Raw genomic sequence first — 19,597 nt, forward strand, 5'->3', positions numbered from 1 at the left:
GAGGTCAAGGATTTCTCACTCAATCTAAGTTTGGAAGGCTAGGCAATTTAGGGGTGGGGGGGGGAACATTAAACCCATTATGGCTCAGCAATACATCATTACTTTATTATACTGACAAGATAATGAAGCTGTTGCATCTTGATGTTATGATGCCAAAAAACAAAAACCACACCCTCTAGAAAATGGTTAGTAGAGGAGAAAACTCAGTAAGGTCCAGGAAAACAGAATGCAACAGGTGGAAAAAGACAGAAGACGCCACCCACACGTGCTCCCAGGATGTACAGCTAGTGGAGAGGTATGAAAGAGGTGACAAACCACAACCAAATGTGGGGATGGAGAACAGAGCACATCCCTTAACAAAGGTCTCATCCTCCTTTCTCAGCTCAACCCACAATGTGAGAACACACCCTGTTGTGCCACGATGAACATGGCCACAGCTCTATCCTCTAAATCTTGCTTCCTCCACACACAAGAAGTTCCCCCAAAAAGACGCTCTATCGGGACCAGAAATAGTTCTGGACAAGCAGACTGAAAAATACTCAGGCAACAGAGCTGAAGGGAAGATCTGGACAAAACAAGAATCACATCGCAGTGAAGAAAAAAAAAAACCCTCTCAAACTTGGAAGTCTCATCAGAGCTCAGTTATACAGCAGTCTCTCCCACATAACACCGATACAACAGAAATATACTGATGGTAAAGAAGTAATGTACTACTTTGGATACCTATATACACCAGAGGAGCTTGTGGTGCTAGAAACACTAATTAAGTCTTAGAACATCCCTCTGAGGTAAATATTTTCAAATTACAGACAAGAAAACAGAAGCATAAAGAAGTTCACAGGAATGCTGCCTTTTGTGGAACACTTCCAACCCTTCACTGCAACTGAAAGAAGGACAGAGACTGAAGAAGTCTCTTTAAATCCTTCTAAGACCTCCAGGTAGCACTGGTCAGGGGGAAAATGTTGCAAAATTTAAGTCCACTTTGATCCCTTCCAAAACAATACTTCAAAAAAATGGTAATGAAAGGTGGAAAAATGCAAACTATTTAGTTTACCAAAAATGTTTTTGGTAAATTAAAGATAGTAACCACTGAAACAATGTTTTAGATTTGGGGGGGTGGGGGCGGAAATAAAGTTTTGTTGGGACAAAAAAAAAAAAAAAAGTTACCCTGTCAAAATGTAACTTTTTAGAGAAAAAAAGTTTACATTCAAAAGATTTGTCAGCTCTACTTCCAAACCTCCTTGACCTCAAGTATCCAAAACGTTTCCTTCTTCCAAAACCTACTGTTAAGGACCAGGTGGGGGAATGCCTCCCTTTGCACCATGTTTTCACCTATTCCAAAGCCCCCTGGCTTTATGCGTGTAGTGAGTCTGGCACAAACAGCTTCCATGCAAACACTGTGCAAGACATAGAACAGGTGGAGGTTCAATACATTTCTGTTTCAAGAGAGCTGGAACGTGTGAAGGCAGCTCCAGAGGGCTCACTAGGGTCAGCCAGGATCCAGTGGTCAGATTTGAGGGGTGCAGAATGGATGGGGCTCAAGGGTTAACCTTGCAGTTCTGAGCCTTTCATCTCTAGTTTAAGAGAGTAAATCCAGCCCAACTATGTAGTGATCAAAAAAGTCATTGCCAATTCTGACGGCCTCTGGAAAACAAGTTCTTGGTCCGAGTACAATTCAGGAGTGAGAAGCTGTCCTTGCTGCAAAAAAAAAAATCACTACCAGGGCTGCTAATTAGATACCCTTTTTGGTATCCTCAGCGTGAATTTATTAGGGCTGCATTCATCACACCTTCAGTGCCTGCTCTGAGAAAGTTTTCAGGGCACAATACTGAAGACACCTGTGTGCCTTGCACCAAGTGCAGATACCCTATTAGGTACCAAATCAGAATGGTTGAATTTTGTACCCACTTAGCCCAGATGTAAGCATCTACATAAGGTGAGAGGGCTCAGTTCTCCACTGCTAAAGAGACTGCTCTCACTCACAGTGGTGAGAATCAAGAGTAATTCCACTGAAGCCATTACGTCAGTATGAGAAAGGAGACTAGCCCCTACTCACATTTTTAAGAGTGGGGGCAGAATTTATATTCTAGATTAGAAAGACTCTTCCAGTGACTTAGTGGAGTAGCTCAGAGTGTAGTGGAATAAAGTATTTGGCTCATGAAACAGGCCAGACAGGGCCTTGTGCTTTGAGCAATCATTTACCCCGTGCAAAAATAAGCACAAGATGCTATCAGATCAGAAGGGCACAGTGTTTATGCATTCACTTTGCACTAGTGAAAGTGACCACACAAGATGCAGGGCAATGATGAATTGGGCCCAAACAGAACAGAATGGTGCTCTTGAGTGCACTCTGAATCTTTGCTTCTTTCATACACAAGTCTCAGACAAAGCGGTAAAGCAGTACAGCCTAGGTGTGTATTTACAGGCATTCAGTTCAAGAGGAACCTTTCTGACTGGCAGTAGTTTGGCCTGTGTCAACAGCCATGCTTGGGAATTAACAGCTGAAGCCACTTGGATTTGACTATTTCTTTGGAAATCCCCAAAAAAGCTTTCATGTTATTGGCACAGACAGACAACAGGTGCTGTGAGAGCCAGCTCAGAGGAGCCGCTTGTGACTGACAGAGCAGCCTGGGGTCTTGCAACAGGGTGTTTTTTTGATAAGTGGTACAACAGGAAGCCAGAGTGTGGGGAGACACCACAATAAGGAATACATGTGACTTTGTAAACAGCAAAGCCACGGAGAAGAGAAGAAAGTTTCCTTTTATTTGCACCCCAACTGAACGACATTAAGGATAACAGCTACCAAAGGACTTTCTTCACTTTCTGGTTGTAGCAGCAGATTGTGAAAGAAACCCAAAAAAAGATTTAACCATTTCAAGGCATAAGTAACAACTGGGCCACACGCTGACCTGGGGCAAGCAGGCCCAACACAACTGGACTCTGTGTGCCTCATTTTCCATTAGCCTCTAACTTGTGTAGTCCCTTACAGGAGTGCAAGCCAATCTGGTGTGGTAGCATTTTACCTCCACTTTGCACTGATATAAGTGACTACATGAGGTGCAGGGCAATGGAGATCCAGGCTCAATAGCTGGCACCAGACCCACTTATGACAGGTATTTTACTCAGTGGGCCACATCCTGCTGCATTAAGCCACCTTTGTACTATTCCAGCAGTGCAGAAAGCAGCCCTAAAACCAGCTTACTCAGCCAAAGGAAGATTCCCCCTAATAGAGGGCTTCATATGTGGGGGTAAAGCATCTGTAGCAGTGCCTATGCCATACACTGCTGATGACCAGAGCATGAGGCATGGCTGGGGTTAGGATGTAGCCAGGGATTCCCTGTACCATTCTAGGGTATGCCAAATGACAGGCTGAGGCACAGCAGTCCCTAGATCAGAGGAACACAAAAGAGGACTTAAAGTTGCTTTGTGCACACCACACTGCAGCGGCACCAAAATGTTCCTTGTCAAACAATCTGCGTGGTTGCCCCTCACTGCTTTTTATAAAGTCTCAGATGTTCTTGGGAAACATTTTAAAGGGATGCTGTAGCAACAAAAAAGCTCCGATTGTTGCCTTGCCACATGTTCTGATCATACGGGTGCAATTTTGTGTCTTCAAGTAATCATGCCCACAGATAACTGCAGACACAATTCATGGTGCTCAGACATCTAGCTTCCCGACTTTCCACAAACAAGGTAGCCAATGGTGTCAATTCTACAAACCAAGCCTGTTAGCTGCAGGAACAATTGGTGGGTGCAAAATTGTGCCCATAAAATTTAGAGCGTCTTTCTCAAAAATTAGGAAAATACTACTGTGCTTGTGTTATTAACAATGTAGACTTTTTGAATCTGAAGATTCAGATCTAAAAGTTTGCTTTTCTCCTTTGTGCTGTTTATTGATTAGCTTTGCTTCAACAGAGTGAAGAGCAGAGAAGCTGATTTAGTTTCACTTTCTTTTCTTTATACCCTAGCCCAATGCTGCAGCTGCATTTGGTCCCCAGCAGTGCCGGGAAAGGTTTAAATGTAAAGCTAACAAAAAAAAAAAAAAAAAAACAAACAAAAAAAAAAACACCTTTTACAGGCATTTGGGGTTTTAAACCAGCATGAAAACATTCCTATTCATTTTAAGTTCAATAAGCTCCTGTCCTCATCAGTCTGCATTTTGGGCCTTCGCTACTCAGCATTCTCTTCAGCATGATTGAGGGTTTGTTGTTGTTTTTGGTTTTTTTTTAAATAAAAAAGTTCATTGTGTAGCATTTAATAAATTATTAACCACTTCATTGCTGTGTTCTGCGGCAGCATCTGAGATGCAGAGGACCATGGCAGCTGTCTCTAAATGCCAGCATTCCATTACTGGAACATTCGCACTTTAATAGGGATGTTCATGGGTGGCACAGCATTGGAAGTGTTTTGCCCCCTGTACCAAGTATGAAGGTAGCTTAGAAGCAGGTTGCTTATTTAGGTACTGTTCAGTGACTTACAAACATTAGACAAGTCACTACCAAAGAGGGTGGGAGATGACTAAATTAAACTTAAAGTGAAAAACGGGGGCCTGATTGTACAAGCGTAATAGATCCACAAATCCCACTGGTGTCCGGTGAAGTTTTAGATGATCAATGAATGCAGGATTAGACCCTACACTGGCTTTTACTTTGCTGATTGCTTTGAAAAGACAAAAAACCAACAGTCAGACTTTGTTGCTCAAATGAACACCCGACGCTCTGCTTTGGAAACACTGTACAATTCATGGCACCAAGGTAAACTGTATGACTTTTTTGCCAACGCACGTTTCCTGTGATTAAATCATTGCCAGAGAGGAATGCCATGAAATTCTTGTTTCCCGACACTTGCAAATGAGATCTATAATCCCCTCCCTCTTCCTCCCGGTCTCTTGGCAACTGATAAATAAATTTGTAGTGCTCATTGTCATATGTACTAAATGTACTCCACTGTTGGTTTTAATGATGAAACTGAGGCCTAACAAATGGAACACTAACTGTAGATCAAAATGAACACTTATTCAGTCTCACACTTCTCAATATGTGAAGCTAAAAGGAAGTTATAAAAACCCCTGCAAAAAAGAACCTATTTGTTTGCCCTGCCTATATGGCTGTGCAGAGAGTCAGAGACAGGAATGACAAGAGTATGTTTGCATGAGTTAGGGCTTGATCCAAAGCCGACTGAAGACAGTGGAAGCTTAGTTTGTTTCACTGTATTCTTCTTCTTTTTACACTTCACATGGGGAGAGTCTTGTTGAGGGCAGTTTTTAAGATCTACATTAATGATATGCTTGTGCACCCTTTAGAAAAGCCTCTAGCGTTCATGTGCCAGAAATACCAAGGTTACTGGTTGTCTCATCGGCTGAGAAAGCGGTTGTATTTCACATGCAAACAAAGCTTTAAAAAGACAAGACCAAAAAAATACTGTCTACCTGAAACACTTCTGCTCTTCGCACCTCAGAGGAAAGACTCTTTGCACAATAGATGATACTCCAGTCCTTCGAGCACAGACTTAACTGTTTATGAAACCTAGCATGTTTCAACAATACACATCCAGCATATGGTGTGAGCACTATTATGGCAACACTGCCTCTTACATCCACACACTGGCTGGAATGATAATACCAAGACAGTTGTGGGCCTATAGGTGTGAGGGAACAGGAATGAAAGAAGGAGACTATGAATTAAGGACAGGGAAGGAATGGAATATTGTTTAGTTAAACCAAAAAAGAAAAAAAAAATTGTCATATAAAGTTACAAAATGGCAGTGCTCAAGAACTTTAAGAAAATGGGTGCACTTTTTTGATGCTCTAAACAAAAAACCCACTATCAATAGTCACTTTTTGAAACGATGTGAAAAAGAATGGCATCAATCATTAAACAGTTAAATGAAGGCAGTATGACAGTAGCTATTGTTCTCTTGAAGCACACTTGTATTTTCCAGAGCAGCTGCCAGATCCTATTAGATGTATAAAAAGAGGACTTCTCGGACTGAGTCAGGATGGTATAAGCTATTGAAAACAGCAGACAAAAGCCCACTTTTGCAGACTATTCAAGCCCTGTATAACATCTGTCCAGAATCAGTTTTTGACCTAATGTTACTTTCATTAAGTATTAGACTTTGTTTCCAATTCAGTTGGTTTCCCTGACTAAAATTGTACCCCAAGTGTGATTCCATGGGAAATAAGATGGAGAGAGCAGATTTTTATGTGAAAAACATGCTATGGAACATGTTATTTCCTTGACTGTTGACACCTTAAATATTATGACAAGAAAAATATATGCCATTTATTTGGATTCTTCTGCATTCTTCGAATTGCTAAAGCAGCAAGCAATGTATTACAAAACAAATCTCTCGTGATTTATGAAGACTGATTTGCTGATGCTGAAAAGAGGATCTTTCGGAGTCATATGAAAACTGACAAATTAAAAAAAAAACAAAAAACAAAAAACAAAGACATGCAACACAACTTTTCCAAGACTCACCTAAACAAAAAGTACTATGAAGCTGAATTACTGCTGCTGAAGCTGTATTCCTCTTTATGACTTAGAGTTTTCTCACACATTTTAAAAATGAGGAAGTTGATTCAAGCATTTGACTTCAAACTGACTGAAGTTAACTACGTAAAAAATACTTCCACTTACCCATATGGTCGCTGAATAAAGGCTGGATGTAGCTGCTGCACACCTATAGTGAAACCTGAAAAAGCATTAGTCTTAAACAAAAGCATTCACTGTAGCGTGTAGGTATTATAATGCAAACATGCACAACTACAAGTGAGAGAGAGAGAAAACATTTTAAACTCCCTAACAGAATATTTTTTAGAGATACATGAGTATATTAAAACGATTGTAACATGCATGCAGATCAGACAGGAATTCTGAATTAGGAACACAGAAAACTCAGTCATACAAAGAGATGAGCACTCATTTTCTACAACGTGCAATAAACCCATAGAATCAAGAAGGTGGAGTGGTAGAAACAATATACTATAGCAGTTTTAAGAAGACTATAAATGCATTAGCTTCTGGGAACAATGTCTTTACCCCAACTATGTGTAATTTTGGCATAGAAGGTTCAAGTAAGGAAACAGGGAGCAGAGAAAGCTGAATTACATAATGCACTAAATAAACAGGGAAAACTGAGGGGCCAGTGCCTTAAGATCAATTACCAACACATTTCCCATTTTACAAGTAAGGCTTATTCGAACAGAGAGAGCAGAGAACTCACCAGTTTGAATACTCCTTGGTTTTGCTCCCAGATATGCCAGGTTCACGTTTGCTTTTCTGCCATCAATGATGGGGTTGGGATCTTTGCATGCTCTCTCAGCTGCAGCTCTGTCTGCCATGGTCACCTGGAGTTAAACACAACCTGTTTTGTAGCAATGGCGCTCCACAAAACCTGCACTGATTGGGGCTTGATGAAGTTTGCTTCTTTTGGGTGAGGGCTTAAATTTGCTTTCTTGAAATCTCAGTTCGTGGGGGGAGGGGGAAGAGGGACAAGAATGGGTCCTGTGCACTGGGTTGAAAACAGAAAGCACCAACAAGTTTCTCTCCTGGGGAATCGGACAGCAATTTTTTTCTCCACTCTAGCAGGCACAAGTTGTTAGAGTAACTTAACCCCTCTCCCCCACACACTCCCTAAAGCAGAGGCTGCTCAGGGAAACTTGAAGCAAAGGACACACTCATGAATCATACAGAAGATGCAGAAATTGAGGGCTGCACAGAATGTGCTTCACTGAAGCGCTCTAAAGAAACAAGCCAGCAACGCGTGGGGGAAGGGGTGTTGAAATGAACTACAGAGCAGCCAGCACTGGAGGCTCTCATCCCAATGCTCTCAATCAAGGGCCTTTGTCTTTGGGGGGGGGGGAGGGGGGAATTACTCTCTGCCTCACGCCCTCGGCCCAAGCTCTCCTGCGTCCAGCAGTCTGTCCTACAGGAAGGAAAACAGATCTGAGCGATGCTGAAGAAGTGGGAAACAACTTTCTAGCAGAGGACGGCTCTGTACAGAAGAGACCTCCAAACCACCCAGCCCTGTGTAATCCCCAAGCGAGCTAGCTGGTGCAAGAGCAGGGCAGGTCTTGCCCAAGGGAGAGCGTGGGGGGCATACAGGGGGATTCTCCCCTGCGTTAGAGAGAAGCCAGGGGAAGAAAGGGCTGTAAGGAGCCACGCCTGACAACCACAGGCGGCTAATGGGATACGGGGGGAGGGGAGGACAGTGTTTCACTGGGGTAAGGGCTTTCTTCCCTGGGAGCGGGGGGGATCCCAGGCTCACAGGCTGTTTAACCGACACAAAGCAAGTTACTATCACAACTACCCCCGCTTCGGAGACCGGGCTCCTCTGGGACATGCCTGAGCCGGGCTACCAGGGCCAACACGAGGAAGCGAACTCGGCACCAGCCCCGGCTGACGCCCGCCTTCCTCTCCGCGCCCATCACCGCGGCACCTGCCCGGGCTGGGGGAGGGGCGCACGCCGCACTTACAAAGCCATATCCCCGGGATTTGCCCGTCTGCCGGTCGGTGATCACCACCGCTTCCTCGATGTCCCCGAACACCTCGAAGTACTTCCTCAGGGAGGAGTCGGTGGTGTGGTAGGGCAGCCCCCCGACGAAGATCTTGGTGAAGGTAGTGTCCTTCTGCACGGTGTGCATGGCGCTGCGGGCGCGGGGCGCGGCCAGGGGGCGGCGGCCGCTGCAAAGAGCATCCAAAGGCCACGGGCGGCCGGGAGCAAACGTCTCAGGGGCTCAGAAGAGGCGTGAGACACCCTCGGCCAGAGTCATCCTCCTCCTCACCACCACCGGCAGCTGGGGGCAGAGGTAGGCGGGGCCGCCCCCACGCGGCGGCGGCAGCAGCAGCAGGCGGCAGCTGCCGCTTTGTCCCCCATGCACCGGGAACCGCTGCCTGCGAAGAGCCCTAGCTCCAGCCCCTCTTGTGCAATGACCTCCCGCAGGGCGCCGGGGAACAGAGGCGGCCGCTGCCTGCCAGCCGCCGCGCCGAGCTTTGTACCATCCTCTCCCTCCGCCCCCCCAGCCGGGCTCCGGCCCCGCCTCCCCACGGGAGACGAGCCCCGGGGGCGCAAAGGCCCACGGGGCTTGTAGTTCCCACCCGCGGCGGGGCGGGGCGAGGCGAGGCGCAAGGGCTGCCATGAAGCAGCCGCCGCTGAAATAACAACGCGAGGCGGGCGCTCGTTCGCCAGAGGCGGCGGAGAGGGCTGCAAACCGGGCTGCGACTGAAATCCACAGACATGGGTGGAGAGGGAGGGACACATCGGTCTCCCTCTTCTCCGCCTGAGACGCGCATGGGATGATGCGTCGTTTGGTCGCCACGTGCTTTGCGAAAGCTTAGCTCATAATTGATCGTCTGTCTGCTGGGGCTGGAGCGAGAGAGATGTGCAGACACTGGGAAATGCCGATTCCCCCCGCCCCACACACGTCTTCGGATTATAGCTAAATTTGCTTGTTTAGGTGTGACACATCCGAAAAAGGCAAATAAAAAAGGGTAACCCCGTCATTAGTATTGTTAAATATTTATATTATGGTGGTACCCAAATGCCCCATTTGGGTTTGAGGCCCCACTGGGCTGGGTGTTGTACAAATACAGAAAGGAAACAATCCCTGCTTTGAAGGGTTTACAGTCTAACCAGACAAGGGAGAAGGGAGAAGATACAATATAAAAGCAAATAAACCCTTTCTGGCTTTCCAGTTGCTAAATCTAGCTTCTTTCCTGGTTAATGCGATGCTGGGGCTCTACATCTCGCAATATCTCTGTAGCTAGGGATGTCTCCATTCCTCCACTTTCATAGCTAGAACTGCCTGTGTAAATGCAAAGGCTATATTTTCATGCACTGAAAAAGCCAAATAAATGGGCAGTTCTCTGCATCTCTTAATTTTTCTAATCTACTTCTAGATTGAGATTTCCCCGGGAATCTAATGCACACATGGTTAGGGGTCTAGTACTCTTTGTATGTACCTCAGTACTTGAGTCTGGAGGCGCCTCCTGGAAGAGTCTTTAAAATTCCCACGAAAATCTCCCAAACGCCTGCGTAGTTTTGATGTAGACTACAAGTCCCAGCAGCCTCAGCGGGAGCCTTCTGCCGGGTGAAAGCTACATGCAAATCAGCAGCAGGAGGACAGAGGCAAGCTGAATAGGGTAGAGTGAAAGGGGGAGCGGGCAGCACTGAATTTGAGTAGGAAACATACGTTTGCAAAGCAAATGTTTGTGCCCAGGAGCCCGCCAGTAAAAGCCGCTTAAAACGAAGTGGTTTTTTTTAAAACTTTGCAGCAATCGTGACTGCAAATATTTAATCACTGGCACATTTTCAGCCACTCAGATAAATTCATCAAAGGGCTTGCGTGCCTTGCCTGGCTGGCACACTTTGTGGTTTGGGGCTGCACTAGACCACAAAGGGGTGCTAGAATGGAGAAGGCAGGGACAACTTGTTCTCTTTTATCACGTAGTACAGGGGACAGGCCTACAATTTTAGCTCAAGCACTGGAAAAAATGAATATAGAGATGAGGCACTGGGTGCCTTTATTAACCTCATTTCTAAACTGGCCCTTTTACATTTCACCTGTACAACTGGTGCATGTATGAGCAGGTGTTTGCATGTGCAAAGCAGCCATTTGAGTGTGCAAACACAAAGCGTGCACATTAGGCACATACACGTCTGGGTGCAGCTTAGGCACCCTGTATCTGAGTCTGAATGCTTCCTGTACCACCAGCTGTTACCTAGGGCACAAATAAGGCTCCACCATCCCTGTCTATCCTGGGTGATTCTTTGCCTGTCTCCTATGTTCTTAAATCCCATAAGTTTTCCCTCTCTGAGTACTGCATGACAAAGGGATTCTTTCGGTTGGCCCATTTTTGTGTACCCTATAATTAAGAGAGTGTGAGAGCCCACTCCTCTGCTCAGATTCAAGGCCTATCCAGAGATGGATTAGATGGTGAGGAAATCTGTTCTGCCTCCCTCCTCAGGGATGCACTAAATGAGCTGCTGCAGTTCCCCCTCAGCTCACACACTTCTGGTTATGCCCTCAGTCTTTTGTTTTTCAAACAAGCTATGTGACATGTCTCTTTTAATGTATTGCTATTTTTTAAGGAGCACCTTCAATGTACATGGACACAGAGGAATACATGGGTGCTGCACTGCCCCAAGGACTGTGGTTACGCTGCCATTTTTCTTAAAACCTCCCACAGCTATAATTCCCCCTGTGCAGCGCTGCAGATGACACAGCAGTTAAAACACTGGCAGCTGATCTACACTAGCATTTCCACCTCTGCTACCACAAACGGAGCTGCAAAGGTGGGAGGTTTTAAAAGAAAAGCCAGAGTAGACAAGGTCAGGCATGTACAGTCTGACTTAAACAAACAGTACACAATCTACATTAGCTCTCTCTCGAAGCAAGACAGACAGACAATTTTCTTTCGTTGGTGAGTTATTGTTAAAAGGCTTTGTCGGAAAAGTGTGATTTAAACGGGTTGACTTGAAGGGAAAATGATACTAGTTCTACTCTTCCAAGCTCTGCCCACAAAATAAGCTCCACCCACATGAGTTGCCAAAATGAGAGTGTTCACAGTAGATTGTACAGATGTTTAAAATATGATAATATGAGTTCTCTGAGCTCCATTGGGCTCCTTGAGCTTGGCTCTCCTTGCGTGGGACATTGGATATGCCCCTGGGCTTTGCTAGTCTCCTTCAGCTTGGCTTCTTCATGATGGGAGAACAGTAAGTGATGGTATCTCCCAAACACTAGCCACTTGTGCCACCAAAAGGAGACATGACTCAGTGAATTGTACATTGCTGTGAATCTCCCTCTGCTTTCTTACACCAGCAATTAAATAGTTAACAGTGTGACTTTGCACTCCATATGCTTTATGAATGTGAATATGATGTAACTGGAATATGCTTTATGCAAAAGGTCTCTTGTAAGGTATCATTACAAAGGTTATAACCTACTGAATATATTCATCCTATTTGCATGAATGTATCATTCTTGTATCTGAAACTAGAAATATGAAGTATAACTCTGAGGTCCTATTGTAATTATGCAAAGTGTGGGCCATTAATGGTGGTTTACAATCTTGATGGCTCCCATTGACTAGGACAATTGACTGTAAATGGCTCTGTTTGCCTGCAAGTCTGCCTGTGTAGACATGTCACGTGGGTAATGAAAAATGAGTTCTTACAGTGACATGTGACCATGTCACCTGGTACTGGAATCCATCTTAAACCTGGTGCCTTTCCATTTAGGAGGGATGGGGACCCAGAGAGACAAAGGATCCCGCCTTGTGCCAAAGCTATAAAAGGGGGTGGAGCAGAACAAGGGGGATCCCAGTCATGAGAAAGCCCCTCCTTTTCACCTAAAATGCCTGCCAGAACTAACAAGGACTAACAGGGGAAAGGATTGGGCCCAGACTAGGAAGGAGTCTAGTCTGTGAAAGAAGCTTATTGGAACGTCTCTGCGGGTGCAATTTACCTGTAATCACTTTCTTAATGTATTAGGCTTAGACTAGCGTGTTTTGTTTTATTTTGCTTGGTAACTTACTTTGTTCTGTCTGTTATTACTTGGAACCGCTTAAATCCTACTTTTTATACTTAATAAAATCACTTTTGTTTATTGATAAACCCAGAGTAAGTGATTAATACCTAGGGGAGCAAACAGCTGTGCATATCTCTCTATCAGTGTTATAGAGGACGGACAATTTATGAGTTTACCCTGTATAACCTTTATACAGAGTAAAACGGATTTATTTAGGGTTTGGATCCCACTGGGAGCTGGGTGGCTGGGTGTTGGAGATAGGTGACCTGCTGAGCAGTTTTTGGTTAAAGTCTGCAGCTTTGGGGGCATGGCCCAAACCTGGGTCAGTGTTGCAGCAAGCTAGTGTGTCTGGCTCAACAAGACAAGGTTCTGGAGTCCCAAGCTGGCAGGCAAAATGGGCCCAGAGGTAAACTCAGCACATCAGGTGACAGTCCCAAGGGGGTCTCTGTGACCGAACCAGTCACAAAAACAATATTTACATTATCATCACTAGGCATCAGAGTTGACACTTCACATAGATGAATGGGGCAGTTCAAACCTCTCAGAGATAATGTTCCAGACTCTCTGCAGACTCACAGAGAGGATGTCTACCCAGCAGATAAGATGTGTAATTCCCCATACACCAGCTAGTTCTGCTCAGTCTGGCACCGAAAAATAGCAGTGTGGCCTAACAGCTCAGCCTAGCTGCCCTGCCCAACCCTGCAGGTATGTACTTGGCTGGCTAGCCCAAGCCGCTGCCTGTGTTGCCCTGGCCATGCTGCTATTTTTAGGTTGCTAGCTCAAGCCCCATGAGCACATATATGTCTGCCTACGTTGGACTTTATGCCTCCCAGCTGCTATGGAGACATGCCCATAGCCATCGCTGCATCTTGTAGACTCGGGTCCCAGTTCTGAGGTTCTCATCACAACCATGACAACCAGAGACTTTGTTGTTGTTGCTGCTGCTGCTATTTTGAAATGAAAACTGACTGTGTGGAAAAACAAGACAGTAATTTCAGAGAGCTGTCAGTACGCCATGCTATTGCATACCAGCTGAACCCCAGCCCTGCTTTTAACAAAGAATTGAAAGACCAAGAAGGTGGGCATTAAACATAGCTATTGTTGCAAATCTGTAATACTGTTTAATCAATTAGATTCTTTTCCAAATGTTACTTTCCTCCAGTGCACATAGAAGAGTAACTGGTCTTGTTCTACATAGTACTTAAAAGTTAAATAAAGTAATTTGACAAGAAAAATCTAAATCTGATTTTTTCCCATTATCATGGTGAAACACATAAAAGTAGAAGCACTGGCAACATATGACAAGTCATGTGGCCATTTTACTTTTATTTAGTGTTTCATACCCACAAATCTTCCCAAACATGTTCTTGACACTGGTATGATAGTTCTTCCGCTATCCTCTTTTGGGAATCTGACCTGCTGCTTACTTGATCATATTGCTAAGAGTTTGTGGAAGTAAACCAAGCAAACAGATTTTACCTTCTGTGTGTATGGCTGGGAAGGAGAGGGTTCTGTACCAGGGCCCATTACCAGAGGTAGAAGTCTGTCCACAATAAAAAGCTCTTCTTGGTCTGTCTTGCCTTTGTAGGATGAACATTTGGGAAAAACAAATTTGGACTAGAGTTGTCTAAAGATATTTTTCTATTATAAAAGCCCCCAAACAAAAAGCCAATTATTTTAAGGCAAAAAAATATTTTGAAATCTGAACTCCACAGTCGTCCATTTATATATTTTGTTGCATTGATTTTTTGCTTCACTAGACTTCATGAATGATTAAGGAGGGAGCAGTCCACCTTCCTGTTTCTCAAAGTGTCACGTTCCCCTTCAAGGCCACATTAACTACAGTGAGGCAGGATCAGGCCCCATGTTAATAGTGCTGGCTGAGTATCTCCCAGCCTAACTGCATGAATGAGAAGGTCGTGCCACTTTGCAATAAAAAGAGTCAATGTTTGAAAAATGGTATGCCTGATGTAATCTTATGTTTTGTTTTGTGACATACACATGTTGGTGGAGTCATGAGCCATTGCTGCCCTTCCACAATGGATAGTGCAGAGAGCCTCTGGACCGTCACACATTTTCCCTGCCATATGACCAATTCTTAGTGTTCCTAGGCCTAGAGTCTTCATGATCATTGATTCATACCGCTTATGCCTACCTTATTTCTGCCATTAGAAGTGTGTGGGCTCCTTCTTGGATTACAAATGTATAATTACAAAACTCATTGATTTCATGTACCCTCCTTCCCTAGTTCTTCATCCTGCTCCAATTGATGGCAATAGCAAATCTCCACTTGATCTAAGTTGTGCAGGATCAGGCTCTTAACAGATTCCCTGCTCCTGCACAAGAACAGAAGGCTAATACTTCCACCCTCTTTTGAGAGCTAAACAAATGCTTACCCCCATGTCAGCCAGCAGGAAATGTGTGTAGAGAACAATATCACCCGCTTTCTCCATGAGCGCACACACAGCACCTCTGTGACATGTTTGAGCTCCGGTTCCTCTTTCTCCTCGCATGCAGGCAGGCTGCATCAGTAGAGTACTTCCAGAACTGGAGAAAAATTATGGTCAGCCTCTATTTACTTTGACTTCCCAGTTACTTCGCAAAAGCGGGCTCAGCTGCTGGTGTGACTTGGCTGAGCCACATCCCAGAACACAGGACTGTAGTAAAAGAACTGTGTTGCCCCATAATGTAGGTGTTACGACCGTAGCCAAAAGAGCCCTGACTACCAGCGATCATACCAGAGAGGGAAAGAGTAAATATGGTGAAAATAAAGTGGGCAAGGCTACCTTTATGGGAGGTGAGAATGAGGGAGAAAGACTAGTCAGAGCCCATTAGGGTGAGTGGACTTCCTCCCAGACCAGGGGTGGCCAACATGAGCCTGAGAAGAAGCCAGAATTTACCAATGTACATTGCCAAAGAGCCACAGTAAAACGTCAGCAGCCCCCCATCTGCTCCTCCACCCCCAGCACCTCCCGCTTGCCAGCAGCCTCCACCAATCAGCGCCTACTCCCCCTTCCCCCCGCAATCAGCTGTTTCACATGCGCAGGAGGCTATGGGGGGGAGCAGGGAGGAGCGAGGGCATGGCAGGCTCAGGGGAAGGGGCAGGGGTCTGGGGGGAAGGGGTAGAGTGGGGACAGGGCTTAGGGCAGAACAGGGAGTTGAGCACTGAGCACCTCCCAGCACACTGGAAAGTTAGCATCTATAGCTCCAGCTCCGGAATCAGTGCCTAGGTAAGGAGCCGCATATTAACCTCTGAAGAGCCGCATGCGGCTTTGGGGCCACAGGTTTGGGGCCACAGGCCTGTCCCAGACAATTCTAGGGCTGCTGAGGAAGGACCCCCCTGTGAGCTTTTCCAAGCAATTCCCCATTTCTCTCTGGTTGCTCCTGGGGAGAGGCCTGTGAAGTATGTGTCTGTCATGGGTCTGATCCAATGGCTATTGAATGCCCTCATCGGTGGGCTTTGGATCAGGCCTCATCACACGGAACTGATTATTACTATTTTTAAAACTGAGCAGAGCTACTGTGGAGCTTTGACCTATTTCAGTTAATGTTGCTGTTTTTTGCTGGGCTCTAAGGGCTTTGCACTTGGATTTGCTATGGCGACCTTGCTTGTTGGTTACTGCAGCAACCTTGGATGGGACATCCCTTTTGGACGCTCTGTGGTTAAGTTAGTTATTCGAAGAACAAGAAATATACTGTGGGAATTGTTTGGCTTATCAGTTTTACTAATGCTTAATCTGGATGCTGGCCATTATCCAGGCTGAGAGTGGCAGAAGGGTTGAGACATCCTGAGGGGAAGTTGCACTGAGTCATATTTGGTTTGCTTTGTAGGAGGAAATACACTCTCCAGCCCTTTCTATTTCTCTTAGCTTTTCAGCTTTGGTGGCCTGAATGCATGGTGACCTTTGCACATCTCTGTGATGCTGCTGCTCCAACAGACCTGCTTTTATAATCCTTTGTGGGTCACTTTTAATAAAACATTCAAACAGAGGACCTCTCCCTTGCCCAGGTGTGTTGCTTCGGTTGGAGTCTTTTGATGGGAACAGCTTAATCTTCTGAGTTATTTCAGAATTGGGGATTCACAACAGACATTGCACAGTGCTTTGAAAATAGGTATTAGCCCGGATTTGGTGTTCTCCAACACTCTCACATCTCCAGACTTAATTTGTTACAGCTTACTTTTACCTTCGATGGAATGTCGGTTGGCAGCAGAATGTGACCCTTAGGCCGTTGATAACACCAGGAAAAGAGGCCACGGTTGATGCTCTTCGGTAAGCTCCCCGCCAGAGTCTATCATGACCAGCTATTTATTTATTTAAATTATTAATTATTATTATTTCCACCGTGGTAAAAAGTAGGCTCCCCAGTCTTAGATTCCAGAGCCAGAAGGGACCATTCTGATACAGGTCAGACTAGATGATAACACAGGCCAGGGAACTTCCCCAAAATAATTCTTAGAGCATATCTATTAGAAAAACATCCAATCTTGATTTTAAAATGGTTAGTGACGGAGAATCCACCACGGTCCTTGGTAACTTGTTCCAATGGTTACTTAATGTCCTGGGCCTGTTGTACTAGTGGCTGTACAAAAACACAGAACAATGAGCTTATAGTTTAATAGCTGTCTACACTACAGCCAAAGTCTTGGTAGTTGATGTGCTAGGCAGCATAGCGCCAATCACAATCTCTTGTCCTAGCGTAGCTAAGGCCTAACAGGTTTTTGTCTACACTCCTATTGGGAGCATGCCTCCCAGCTTGGTTAGCCAGACATGAGCTAGCTCCGCTCCAGCTAGCAGTGTTGATGGGTCATAGTTGGGGTCATAGTGGACCACAAGCTAAATATTTTTGTAACACTGTTGCAAAAAAAGCGAACATTCTGGGATGTATTAGCAGGAGTGTTTTAAGCAAGACACGAGAAGTAATTCTTCTGTTCTACTCTGCGCTGATTAGGCCTCAACTGGCCTAATTTGGGCACCACATTTCAGGAAAGATGTGGATAAATTGGAGAAAGTCCAGAGAAGCGCAACAAAAATTATTAAAAGTCTTGAAACCATGACCTGTGAGGGAAGATTGAAAAAATTGGGTTTGTTTAGTTTGGAAAAGAGAAGACTAAGAGGCGACATAACAGTTTTCAAGTACATAAAAGGTTGTTACAAGAAAGAGGGAGAAATATTGATCTTAACTCTGATGATAGGACAAGAAGCAATGGACTTAAATTGCAGCAAGGGAGGTTTAGGTTGGACATTAGGAAAAACTTCCTGTCAGGGTGGTTAAGCACTGGAATAAATTGCCTAGGGAGGTTGTGGAATCTCCATCATTGGAGATTTTTAAGAGCAGGTTGGACAAACACCTGTCAGGGGTGGTCTAGATAATATTTAGTTCTGCTCTGAGTGCCAGGGACTAGACTAGATGACCTCTCAAGGTCCTTTATAGTCCTATGATTCTATGTTGCAGCATGGGCTATCAACCCGAGTACAGACCCAGGGGTTCAGGTGGGCTTGTACTCAGATGGCTACCCTGTGATGCCACTGGTGCTGCAACATCTGCACTGCTGTTTTTAGCATGCTAGCTCAAGCAGAGCTAGTGTGTATTTGGCTACCTGGGCTGGGAGGCATGCCCTCTGTTGCAAACTCATTAAGATGTGCCAAGCCCAGCTCCTGTGAGCACTTGTTAGACCACAGAAGTACTCTGCTTGCAGCCTATTTAGAGCAGGAATTGCAAAGGATCCCCTCAGTTCACACTGCAATGGCAGGTCATACAAAATGCTTCCACAGCAAGCCAGGCTCCTCTCACCAAAGCTCTCAGCCTGCCAAGGTCCATATATTGGATGCAATAGATAATAAAGACCTTCGAAGAGGAGCACAAAAATTATACATACATGAAACTTAAATTATACATACATGCTGCAGGATTCAGTGCAGTGTAAACAGCTTTTCATCTAAGTTCCATGATTGCTTATTTTTAATGATGTAAATAATTTCATCAATAAAAAGTAAGAGGACATGAAATTTGTGCGGAATGTAGGTAACTGAGAGACTGACAGGAGTGACATCCCTAGATAGGAAGGGCACGTGTAAGGCACGCTTCTCAAACTCTGATATCCCATGAGCATGCTTTACACCGGTTTCCCAGAATGGTATGGGATAGGGATGAGAACTGGAGTCTTCATCAGAATGGCTATTTCTGTTCTTGATCCCAAGATGGTCTGCAGGAAGTTTCTCATTTGTGCCAAGACCAGAGACACATTTTATTATACCTACTAAACATATATTGTACTTTATGCCTGTAAACATTCCTCCTCTGGTCTTTTATCTACGCTTAGGTGTTTTTACCTCTGAGCACTTAGGTAAGTCTTGAATTGGGTTTGTAGGCAGGTTTCCATGTATATTTACTCACCAACTGTATTTATAACCACACCTTCTGGTGTAAACCACTTAATAAAAATAACAAACTATAAAAAGTGTTTTTAAATCGGTGGCGGGGGGGGTGGGTGGGAGACGACAGTTATGTGCCCAAAATTAATACCTAGAAGAGAAATCACAGAGCTCAAACTCATTTGAGCATTCCTGCCATAGAGACTGAATTGCAATGCATACCTAGGACACCTGGGTGGGGTCAAAATGTACAAATGAATTGCGGCTTCTTATATGAAGAAGCCATGCCACCTGGGCTCTTCCCACACCCACAGCTGTCACTACAGAGAATCTGCGTAACTAGGAGCTTTGTGATTTGCTGTTTATTGAACCCAGCACGTCCTGAGAGTACCACAAAATAGCAGAGAATGCCATTTGTACTATTCCCACCCACTTAGTTCAGGTCCCCCAGCGTTCACCAGGCATCAGAATCTTATCCATGCCAGGAATTGAAGTCAGCTGGGTGGTAAATCCAGTTGTATGGTACCTTCAATTGCTAATGTTGGGTGGTGCTGTTTCAGAACCTCTTCTTGTCATGTCTGCCAGGAGAGGTGGATTGTGGATCAGGTTGGCACCATCACTGCTTCTTGCCAGCTTCTCATAGTCTGGGCTCAACTGCAGAGTGCTAGCTTGGTGTTTTCTCTCCCAG

At 45.0% G+C, this 19,597-nt stretch overlaps 1 protein-coding gene across 4 annotated transcripts in view; it reads right to left on the reverse strand.

Annotated features, from left to right (window-relative positions):
- RBM38 (RNA binding motif protein 38) overlaps positions 1 to 9,036 on the reverse strand; it is a 115,826-nt gene extending 106,790 nt beyond the window's left edge. For 2 of the 4 annotated variants that reach the window (XR_012154665.2, XM_073309290.2), the window contains exons 1-3: positions 8,480 to 9,036; positions 7,228 to 7,351; positions 6,642 to 6,696 (exon numbers count right to left, since the gene is read on the reverse strand). Coding sequence is in view for 2 of the 4 variants with exons in the window: in XM_073309290.2 (XP_073165391.1) it covers positions 6,642 to 6,696; positions 7,228 to 7,351; positions 8,480 to 8,647 (347 nt within the window). In the remaining 2 variants the exon portion in view is untranslated. The remainder of the gene's footprint in view (positions 1 to 6,641; positions 6,697 to 7,227; positions 7,352 to 8,479) is intronic. The other 2 variants (XR_012154664.2, XM_073309289.2) reach the window with 1 other exon arrangement.
- Between the last annotated feature and the right edge of the window lie 10,561 nt (positions 9,037 to 19,597).

This window comes from Lepidochelys kempii, chromosome 13 (assembly GCF_965140285.1).
Source record: "Lepidochelys kempii isolate rLepKem1 chromosome 13, rLepKem1.hap1, whole genome shotgun sequence".
NCBI classification, from domain to species: Eukaryota; Metazoa; Chordata; order Testudines; family Cheloniidae; genus Lepidochelys; species Lepidochelys kempii.